This window comes from Camarhynchus parvulus, chromosome 2 (genome assembly GCF_901933205.1).
Source record: "Camarhynchus parvulus chromosome 2, STF_HiC, whole genome shotgun sequence".
Classification (NCBI taxonomy): domain Eukaryota; kingdom Metazoa; phylum Chordata; class Aves; order Passeriformes; family Thraupidae; genus Camarhynchus; species Camarhynchus parvulus.
In genome coordinates, this window is record NC_044572.1 from 44,390,754 (window position 1) to 44,401,928 (window position 11,175).

An 11,175-nucleotide genomic window follows, 5' to 3' on the forward strand; every position below is an offset into this window, starting at 1 on the left:
TGACTGGTTAAATCCTTCTACACACACATTTTAATATTTCAGTTCATTTTTGTTAGTTTTTCTTCTTCATGTGTCTCGCCGCCGTTTTCTTGCCTGCCTTTGCATCCTGAACCATCTGATTCTGAGCGTGTTCTTCTTCTTTTGGGCATTCGTGTCCTTCAAAGGCATCAGTTTCTATGAAGGCTGGATTGTGCATATGTTGCATGTGTCCATTGTCCTGCAAAAAACTCTCAACAGTAGCCAGTTCCAGCTGACTCCAAGACGGCCCTGCTGCTGGTCAAAGCTGAGCCCATTGGTGATATTGGTAATGCCTCTGTGATTCAGAAACACCATGCAGCAGCACCTGTGAGACAGTGAGAATGTGTGAGAGAAATGCCCTGCAGAGCCCACAGCCGGTGAAGATGGAAGGGAAGAAGGAGCTCCAGGCAGTGGAGCAGAGATTCCCATGCAGTCTGTGATGATGCATGCTGTCCCTGTGTTGGTGCACAGTGGAGCAAGATGTGAGGTGGGGAAAGAAGCACTAGGAGGGAAGGAGACAAGCTGATCTTCTTTTCCATGAGTCAGCAGACAAAGTTAGTTAATGAAATGAAAGGCATTCACTCACCCAAGGAGGGAACTGCTTAACAAGAGAGGAGCTTGCCAAAGGGAAGAGGGAGTCCATAAGGAAGTGCTTTTGCTAGCCTGTGTGTTACATTTTCTCAAAGAAGTGTGTTCTCTCTTTCTTCAGGGGCTGCCACAAGGCAAAGTGAGCACAGGAGAGGAAGTAGTTTGTGCATAATGGCTACTGCTGCACACAGGGTTTTGTTTCTCAGAACACCTGGAGCATGACGTTCTGGATGTGTCATTCTTTACTTGGCCAAGGCCCAGCAAACAGGCAATTCTTAGAAAAGCAGCTTCCAAAGCCATAACTTGCTCCTCCCAGCTCCTCCAGTTTTGTTGCTGATAAGCAGTGTCTGGCTCTGCAGGCACAGTGAAGCCACAGTCTCAGGGCTGGCACAGGTCTAACACTGAAACTCTTCATTTTGGTGCTCACTTCCTCAATGCTCTGGAAAGCCAGCCTTCCTCTGCTCTGGGCCCAGGATGTGGATGAGCAAGTGGAAACACTAGCAACAGGGGTAAGGATGCATCAGTGCTCATCTCAGGTTTCTGAACAACACTATGGGTATCCATAGGAAGCTGGTTTTGTGGGGATGTGGGAGGTGTGAACTGAGGGAAGACATGAAAGCTGTCAGTTATGAGCTGACCCTTCCCACTGCCCATGTCTGACAGAGCGTGCTGGGGCTTAGTTGCTGGATACAGCACAGAGCACTGGAATATAGAGCACAGCTGCTGGAACTGAGTAAATTCTGGTGACCCCAACTTCAGGCCATGGAGCTGTTGGAGGTGAGGCCACAAAGTTGGAGCACCTTTTCTATGAAGACAGGCTGAGAACATTGCGGCTGTTCAGTTTAGAGAAGAAAAGCTTGTGTGGGGATCTCATAGAAGCCTTCCAGTATCTGGAGGGGGCCTACAGGGAAGCCAGAGAGAAACTCTTCATCAGGAACTGCAGTGATAGGACAGGGAGGAGCAGGTATAAATTGAGAGAGGAAATTTAGGTTAGCTATTAGGAAGAATTTTATTTTTTTGTGAGGGTGGCGAGACACTGGAACAGCTTGTCCAGAGAAGCTGTCCATGCCCCACACCTGGCAGTGCTTAAAGCCACACTGGATGGAGCCTTGAGCAGTGTGGTGTAGCGAGAGAAGTCCCCTCCCGCAGCACAGGGGCTGGACCTAGATGAACTTCAGAGATCCACTTCAGCCCCCTTCCATTCTACGACTCTATGTAGAACGGCCAAAAGCCGAGACAAACACGCGATGCGAGGCCAGGAGCGGCGGCAGAGGAGCCGGCTCCGGGCCGCGACAGAGCGAGGCCGCGGCGGCCGAAGACTTGCGGGAGCCGCATGCGCCGCGCGGGGCGGTGCTCCGGGCGGGGCTGGCTCGGGGCTGGGCCTCGCCGCTGCCCGCCGCGCTCTGGGGCTGCGGGCGGCGCTGGGATGCCGGGCCGGGAGGCGGAGGTACGGCTGCGCCGGGTCGGGTCGGGTCGGGTCGCTGCGTCGGGCCCTCATCGCTCGCTCTGCCGAGGAGAGCGCAGGGGCCAGCGCCCCGGTGGGAGGCGAGGGGGGCTCGCTGCCCCCCCTGCGCTGCTGCGTGGTGTTCCGCGGCCTCGGGGCAGCGCGGGGACGGGGAGACGGGTCCAGCCCCGTGACGGTGGGTCTGGGCGGACCTCGGGGCTACCATTGCTGGCTCGGAGCGTGCCCCACACTGCTTCTGATCTGTCGGAGCTTTCTAGTCTGTCGTGATTCTGCTGCGCCGAGGGGCGCAGAAACTCGTTCTTCATTAGCAAACACCGTTATATATTTATAGTAATATAAACCCTCTCTAAAGACCTAAAAATCTTCACCCTGCCGTGGGCTCTGTGCCTCCTGCGGTATTATTTCCCGAGAAATGCCGCTGTGGGTAGCAAAGGCAGCCTCAGCTGAGCAGGCCTGCGGGGCTTTTGAGTGCGTTTGGGCCGGGTTTGGGTTTGGGTCTAGGCAGGGTTCGGGTTTGGGTCTGGGCAGAGTTCCCTGCCAGTGCCCCTGGCAGCGGGGGGACCGTGGTGTGAGGGTGGGAGGGAAAGGTTGGAGGTGCTGCCAGCAGAGGTGAATGGGACTGCGGCAAAGGTACAGGTATGTGGTGGGAAGGGGACATCTATTTCCTTTGCCGCGGCAAAAGGTAACCGAATGGCTGTAGTACATTTGATGTTCAGAAAACTCTTAACCAACCACCGAATTTCAGGGATATTCTGGAACAATCTCCCAGAAAAAGCAGAGAACCCAAAAACCACAAATAAAACTTGATCAGTCTCAGAAAAGGCCTGGAAAAGCTTCCTGTACCATAAGCAGTTGTCCTTAGTATCTGAGGTCAGCACACCTTCCTTCCTATAGCATGCGATGTATTAGCTGAAATATTTCCTCTTGTGCCATTCTTAATTAAATGGCCATTTAAAGTTCTATTCTTCCTCTTCCAGATGCATCCAGTCCTAAAGGCCTTTGTGTGCGGCTCCATCAGTGGCACTTGTTCCACACTCCTCTTCCAACCCCTTGACCTGCTGAAAACCCGCCTGCAAACTCTGCAGCCTGCTGTGAATGGGTGAGAGGAGGAGGATGTGTCTGCGTGGGGAGCCTGGAGGTGCTCTGCCATAGGCTTCTGCCTTATTTGCTGGCTGGGGCTTGGAGTTCAGAGTTGTAGTCTGGGAAATCAGGCTTTGTAAAAGAGGAGGTGTATTTTTATATTGTGGAGAAGGATTGTTATTTTGCTCCAGAAGAACAAAAATGTCTGTGAGTAGTTGTGAATGCCACTGGAAAAAGTTGTAACCTCAACATTTGTTCTCATCTGAGAGACTGGTGTTTGCTGGAGTAGCTACCATGCAGTTTCGTGGAGTATCCTCTGCCTGAAAAAAATCCTGTGTGGTTGTCAGGTAATTTTTCATGCGTGCAGCTTGGTGTAGTCAACCTACAATCTGCTGCTGCTAACAAAGAGAGCGAGCAACTGAAAATGCTAATGGATGTTAAAAGTTGTGAGATACAGAAGGTGATGGAGAAGCCCTGGAAAGAGTGACCAAGAAAAGCAGACTGAGATGAGGAAGAGCACCTTGGAGGTGCTGAGTTAATGCACAGAGAGATGAGTGAAAGGGTGGCTGTGGAGTATATCTGCCAAGGAGCAGAAGCAGGTCATTTCTTCAGTTCCTGTCTTGTCTTTATTTCAGGTCTGGTCGTGCTGGGATGGTGACGCTGCTCTTTAGGGTTGTTCGTACTGAGAGTATTCTGGGGCTCTGGAAAGGTGTCTCTCCAGTAAGTGGCTGGTTTAACTCTGACTTGTAAAAATAAGTAAATAGATAAGCTTACTGTTTATTGCTAATTTTGTCTGCCTGAATTTAATAGCCAACTCTTGTACAATTATGAGTGAAATTATGATTTAGATTACATCCTATTTTAAGAAGTTAATGTTGTGAATTTCACTGATTTGGTTATGGCAGTCCTGAGCAGCTGAACATTTGAATACTTTTGCAAATGTGGTGTGGCAACTGCAAGAACTTCATTTTGGTTTGGAATATCTTGTTCCTAGAAAACTGACATTGAGGAATGCAATAAAGCCTGGCAACATTTGAATAATTTGTCTGTCGGTGGCATAAATGATTTCTACCTTATTTTCTTTCCTCAGCATGTTAGCTTTAGTGATATTTTTGTCTTCTACAAAGCTTTTTGTCAAGTTGAACAGTCTCAGAAATGTTTTGTAGTATATTTTGTCTTATGTAAGCTTTTCCTTTCTTCATCTGCTTCCATTTCTCCTGAAGTCATTTGCAAGATGTATTCCTGGGGTTGGGATTTACTTCAGCACTTTGTACGTGATGAAGCAAAAGTTTCTTGTGGACCGTTCACCCACAGCCCTGGAGTCTGTCTTCCTGGGTGCCGCTGCTCGAGCAGTTTCTGGGATTTGCATGTTGCCAGTGACTGTTGTGAAGACGCGATATGAGGTATGACTTTCCAATTAGTCCCCTGTTAATGGAGTAACACACCTTCCTTGTGATGAAAAATAATTCCTTCTGCCTGGAGAAGGTTGCTGCCGCATGGGTACAGCCAGGACCTGTAATGTAATCCTGATAATGTAATCCTGATTTCACCTCAGTTCACACATTGCGCAGGAAATGAAATTTGGGCAAGAAGACAAAATAGAATTTGCCGTAAGATTTATAAGTTTCAGGTGTATACAATCTTTCTGTAGCATCTTCAATATGTTACCTCCCTGAAGGATTCTTTTAAAGGCTGAATTAGGTGAAACCCGGTTTTCGCCTTGGGTTGTCCTCTGTGTTGCCATCTTGGGCATCACATTAAGTTCGCAGTTTGTTTGGATGTTACATACTCAGGGTGTGCGTAGGGCTCCTCGACCTGTGCCTGGCATGTGGATGACTGACCTTTGTCTGCTCTTGCAGAGTGGAAGATTTGGCTATGGGAGTGTGTATGGAGCCCTGAAGAGTATCTATCAGACCGAGGGGCCTCGTGGCATGTTCAGTGGGCTCACAGCAACGCTGCTGCGGGATGCGCCCTTCTCTGGCATCTACCTGATGTTCTACACACAGACCAAAAACCTCACACCTCAGGGTGAGGCTGAGTGTTGGATGCTGGAGTGGAAAATGTTCCTCTTCTCAGATCTTGCCCTGCAGCTGGCAGCCTGCATGCTCTGCTTGTTGCCCTCCACGTTGGAAGTTAAATTAGTCTCCTTTAGGGCTTTGGGTCGCTCACTCACATTTGCCAGTGGGGAACTGTAGACCTATAGCTGAGGTCGGTGCAGAAATGGAGACTGGCCCTAAATTGGTTCATTGTCTTCATGAAGGCTCATGCATAACTGGGTTAGTGAACAGTTGAAAGACAGGGTGTGTTAAGCACTGCTTGCTGCTTCTGCTTGTCTTGCTTACTGCTCAGTTTCCACTAAACTGAGGCTTCTCTGATATTGTAACTCACTGGGGCAACTTTTGTACAATTTTTTCTTTTCTGATTTTCTATCAAATTCAGTTCCCTGGCAGGTGAGGCTTCTCAATAATGCTAACTTTTGACTAGTAGACACTTTTCCCCTTGAAAGGTTTCTCTAGCTGCATGGATTTTAACTTCTCTTAGGTTCTGATGTTGATCTAACCATTCAGTGGCTTTCACTTTGTCACACAGAATGAGTGTTCCTGGCCCAAATGGTGTCTGAGTGCATTCCCTTTGCTCTGTTGCAGACCATCTGGATCCAGTGCTCATGCCCTTGCTGAATTTTGGCTGTGGGATCTTTGCAGGGATCTTGGCCTCTTTGGCAACGCAGCCTGCTGATGTCATCAAAACACACATGCAGCTGTCGCCCCAAAAGTACCACAGGACAAGCCAGGCCATTGCCTTTATCTACAAGGTGAGGTGAATCCCTTCTGACATGCACAGCCACATCTTCAGTTCTGATCCCCGTGCTCAAAGCACAGCTTTGCTGGGAAAGTCGTTGCCTTTTAAAGGAGGTGAACAAGTGTCAGTGCTTCATCTGCTCTTGCAGTCGGATAATTCAGTGTAGGCATTTTCAAGGTGATAAAGGGGATCATGGTGTGGTAGACCAAGACTATAGCGTGCAGTGTGAAATGCTCGTTTCAGAAACAAACTAGCTACAAAATAATTCTTTACTCTTTAAACATCAGAAGATAAATAAATGCCCAGGTATTTATTGCAGGAATGGGATGGCGAAGTAGTCAAAGCCCACCTTTCCCTTCCTACTGTTAGAAGGGCACATCTTGCCAGGTTCACTCTGTTTCCATATTGAACTCTGTTCCTAAGCAGTAATCTGTTTATTTGTGCATGCATTTTTGCGTACCTTTTTTTTCTGAAATCATAATGGTTTTTGCTTCAATACTTAGAAATCTCGGAATAGCTGAGAGACTTTTGTAAATACGAAGCTCTGAAACAAAGACTGGTCATTTTCCTGTAGTGTCACACTCTTGCCTTCTCTTTGTTGGACTTGAGTGTGGCTTTCCCCATCTGTTGTCTCCATCCCGGCCTTACTTTTTCCCACTTAGTGCTCTTCCTGCTTTGCTGGGTAGCCCTGCAGTAGTGCAGTGCTACAGGTTCTTCCTAAACAGTAAAAGCTATTTAAGCCTGAGTCTTTCAGAGACTGATCTGGGTCTGAGCTGAAATACATCCTGTGCTGTTCCGTGTAATAAATGATGAGAAATTAAAACCCTCTAGGCAGATTGGGATGAATTGCTGTTTATCTCCTGTTGCAGGACTTTGGGCTGGTTGGCTTTTTCCGAGGCGGTGTGCCCCGAGTTCTCAGGCGCACTCTGATGGCAGCAATGGCATGGACGGTGTATGAACAGATGATGGAAAAAATGGGCTTGAAATCCTGACTGAGCTGCACAAGAAAGGACCAGCTTCACTCCTTCTCCCGCTTGTTGTGATCAACTGGCACTGAGAAGTTCTCAGTTCCACAGAGGAATAAGCCTTCCTCAGCCAGGAAGGAAGCCCTTCTGAGACAGGGGATTTGGCCTTTTGGCAAGTAGAGGAAAGGAAGGATTGGATCTTTGCGTTGTTTGTTCAATGCATTCCAGAAGGACTGCACTTGCAGACTGCCATGGGAAATGGCAGGGTTTCCACAGCCTGGTAACTATGCTGAGAAGCCCCCTTTAAAAATAACACTGTGCTCACCACCTTTATGCAATGAGACAGTATTAGAGCAAAAGTGTTTGAGGAGAAAACAGTGATGATTCCTTGCAGGCATGGCCAGAAAGGCCACAGTGACCACCATCTGATATAGACCCTCCTTCCTCATATGCTTTATTCTCACAGGGAAGCACTAGGCCCTGGTGGGAAACTGGATGTGTGTAGTGATGCTTACATTGTGGGCATGGGTGGAAGAGAAATGAAGTGCAGAGGAAAAGCTACAAACATGGTCTCTGCCATCACTTTTGTGCTGTGGGTGATTGCAGAGAAAGTAACTGGACCCTCCTTGCTGTGTTATGTGTTATTATGTTATTGAGCACCTTAACATTCATGAAATGTCTTTCTGCCTCTACAGCGGAGTTTGCACAGGAATTAAGAAGCATAAGGCACTTTAAAATTGATTGCTACCAAAGTTCTACTTGTTCTCTGAAGAAAAAAAAAGCTGCTGGTCTAACTACAGCAGGAGCACTCAAGTGGGTTTTGTTGGATTTTTTTATGCAGTTGTCATAGAGACTTGTTTGCTTCTCATTCTTTATTTGTTATCCCTGATCAACACCCTCAGTGTGAACTGGTCCTTAGATGTAGCTTTTAGGGCCATGGCTCATAATGCATGAATGTATAATGGAAACAGATATAGATACTGGCACTTCAGATTTCTCTTAAAACACTGCTGATTGCATGTGGAGTATGCTTTGGTTTGGAAAGAAAAGGTCACTATTTCTTGTAAGCTTTCTCCAAGGTTTGCGTTCTGTGGATGCTTGGTAGTAACCTTTAATTCCCTTAGGGCTCCACACAGACCCTTCCCTTTTTCCTGTCTGATCCTTTTCTCTTATCAGGTAATCCATGTTCGAGTATGCCTGAATTTAAATACACTTTTCATCCTCTGTGCCTTCTTACTCTTTCCTACTGTGTTTCTCAGACCTCACAGTGTGTGTCAGGTGCAGCCTGATCCCCCATTCACTTGTACCTCTGTGATGGGGTCGGTCCCTTGCAGCTCTGTTAGCATAGCCATGAAGCTGGTGTGGAAGTGTGCATCCTGTTCTGTAGTATGCCTTACAGAAGACTTAGCTTTGGCTTTTATTTTTTTAAATATCTAGGGATATTGCAATTCACTTTAGAACCAGAGCACCTGTCTCTAAACATGAGGATACGACACTGTAGCTGTATGAACAACCAGTGCTACCTACCTGTTGTTCATAAATTTTAAAGTGTATTTTGGACAGTCACTGCCTGCCCAGGCAACTTCCTGAGTGCAAGAACAGAGGGGATGTGGGTTATTAAAGATGTTCTTTACCAGATTCAACTCCAAGAATGCTGGATGACTGATGTATAAGGAGGTGGAAGTTGAGGGAAGCATAAGAGGACAGGATGGAGGCTTGGAAAGTGCTGCCAGTTTTCAGACTCAGCCCATCTGTGAGGGGAGGCTGGTGCTCTGCAGTGCAGGAGTCTCCAAGAATGGTGGTGGAGGGTTCTGTGTGCACATCTATGTGTTAGTAACAGAGCACTGCATCAAATCAGGCATGTGGAATGTTATTTGCTAAATCCTAAATGTGAACACCTGTTCCTTTCTTTTGCTGTTCCCTCTGCCCTTAGTGACCAGAACTTGTGAGAGTGCATGAAACCCTGGTAACTGCACATTCTGCTTGTTTGCTATCCTGAGCACTACTGACACACAGCTGGGGAACCAAGTCTAGGATTGCTGACCTGGCAGAATAAAGTGGCAATTAGATGAGTTACCTCATTTGTCCTTTATTCCCCTATGTATGGGATCAAACCAGAATTGTGCTGGAGCCTGAATTTATTTGGTGCTTTATGAATCTGGCATGTGAGTTGGATCTGTTGAACATCCTGGGCTGTGGTAGCCAAGGGCAGTGTGTGGGGTCACCTGCAAGGTGCTTCACACATATTTTGTTCCTGGTTTAGCAATGGCAAAGCAACGTGCAGCCTGTGCAGACAGAAACTTAAGCTCTTAAAAATGAGGCAGGCAAGCAAAGAATGCAAGGTAATCTGGAATTAAATAAGGTTCTCATCAGAAACCTGAATTTCAGGAACACTTTGGTGGCTTTTATGTCCCTGTACTCCTGCCTGGTCAAGTAACAAAGGAAGAAATAGAGTTTATTTCCATGTGCTAATGTTTTAAGGTCTACTGTGGGGTTGTTTGTTTGGTTATTTGTTTTAAATCTGGACTTGGGCCTAAAGCAGTGTTAGCTTTTACTTTGGGAAAGTTTTCCCACTCTGCTTTGGTGCTTTGTTATTGGAGTAGAGTGAAAAACTATATGGTTTTTGGCTTGTGGATTAACCTGGGCTCCTCTGTGTTTAAGAAATAGAGAGTCTAAACTGCACTGTGTTTCATCTACCATTGGTGCTGCAAATCCAAAAGCTTATCTACTTGTGAATTGGGGAGAATGAATTCTGTGATGCAAGCTTGTTTGTTTCTCTTTGTTATTTCTTTTGTCAGGTTTCATATATGGGGGAAGGGAAAGCCTGAAGTTCTGCTTCACTCTGTTCTGAAAGATTTATCACATGGTCAGGCATAAGACTGTTTCTCAGCTCTGATCCTTACTGTCCTTCACCCTTTCCCCTCTTCAAAAACATTCTGTTTCTGAAGTGATTTATTGATGTTGCTCCTTGGTAGCTATAGCAAGTCAAGACAATCAAGTGCATGGACTTGAAGTTTAGATGTATTCCCCTTGAGGTTTAATGCTTATACTTAACAGCAAATTGTCACTGTACAGCCTAAAGGTAAAGAAAATCAAATAAAAGATCTGGACAGAGGTGGTTAATCACCTACCTCCATCATGCCAGCAATTCAACACTAACAGTCTTGTCAGATAATCATTTCTAAAGCCATCTTGGCTTGGATTCCAGAGAGAGGAGTGTGCTCCCTCTGTGCATTTCAGGATGGCAGTGGGATCCCTCTTGGACTGACCTCTTGCTGGTAATGCACTGTTAGTGGTCGTGCATTGTCTCTGCTTGCCCCTGCAGTTATGGCTAAGAACACAGCTGGCTGGCATGTTGAGGCAGACGGTGTTTAGGTGAGTTGTAAGGACACAAGAGAAATAGTCTGATTATTCATGCTTTAGAAACTTTATGTTTCCACTCTTCCTGTGTGATGATTTGTTTAGGTTTTTTTTCTCTCAGTCTCTTAAACAGAACTGGAGTTTTGAAACATTGCATAGCTTTGAGTATTGTGAGTCTATATAGTATGTGTCTATATAAAATATTTATGTGAAGAGATGTATTATATGTTTCTATTAAAAACTGGTTGCTAAAATGAAGGATATAATCTCTTCAGTGTTTCTTTTAAAAAACCCAAACAGACAAGCCCCAACTGATGAAATGCACAAGGGATTGGAGGGAGTAGAGACTTAAGAAGGCAAAAGGAGTTTTCCAAGAGGACAGGACTGTGCATGTGTTCAGAGCCCATAAAAGGCAAGGAATATTCTCTTTTTCTATGATGTATAATATGCACAGGTTGTGCTAGTACAACCTAAATCAACTTTGCTTAAATGGAAAAACCACACAGCACTGGGGAATGTTGTGTTTTACACAGCTTCCTCTGCCTGCTTGCTGTGTGTAAAGACAGATGGCTGTTGAATCCCTGTACTAGCTGGTGAAATACCTGCCTTCAGAACAGTGGGGTTTTAAGCTCTCCAGGGAGAAGCTGTTTTTAGTCACCTGCTGATCAGGTTTCTGCTACTAAGGCAGTCTGATCTCAGCAGGGGACCAGAAATTGTGCCTGGGACACAATTGTCTCCTGCAAGGTATAATGCAAGAGAATGCTGGATTGCTGGGATCTCCTCTTGCTGTCACAGTATGGTCCTGGGATTCAGTAGCAGGCAGGTTGTGCTAAGCAAAACTTTATTGATGCTGAGATGTGCATCTTCCAGATGTGAAGATCCCAAGCCGCTTTACTTGCT

General features: G+C 46.4%; 1 protein-coding gene across 1 annotated transcript; it reads left to right on the forward strand.

Annotated features, from left to right (window-relative positions):
- Positions 1 to 1,835: 1,835 nt before the first annotated feature.
- SLC25A38 (solute carrier family 25 member 38) lies at positions 1,836 to 10,658 on the forward strand. Its single transcript, XM_030943650.1, is given in 8 exon segments — positions 1,836 to 1,959; positions 1,962 to 2,053; positions 3,049 to 3,170; positions 3,787 to 3,871; positions 4,375 to 4,554; positions 5,011 to 5,179; positions 5,797 to 5,963; positions 6,820 to 10,658. Coding segments are annotated over 8 exon segments (1,044 nt in total). The 5' UTR covers positions 1,836 to 1,853; the 3' UTR covers positions 6,943 to 10,658.
- The last annotated feature ends 517 nt before the right edge of the window (positions 10,659 to 11,175 follow it).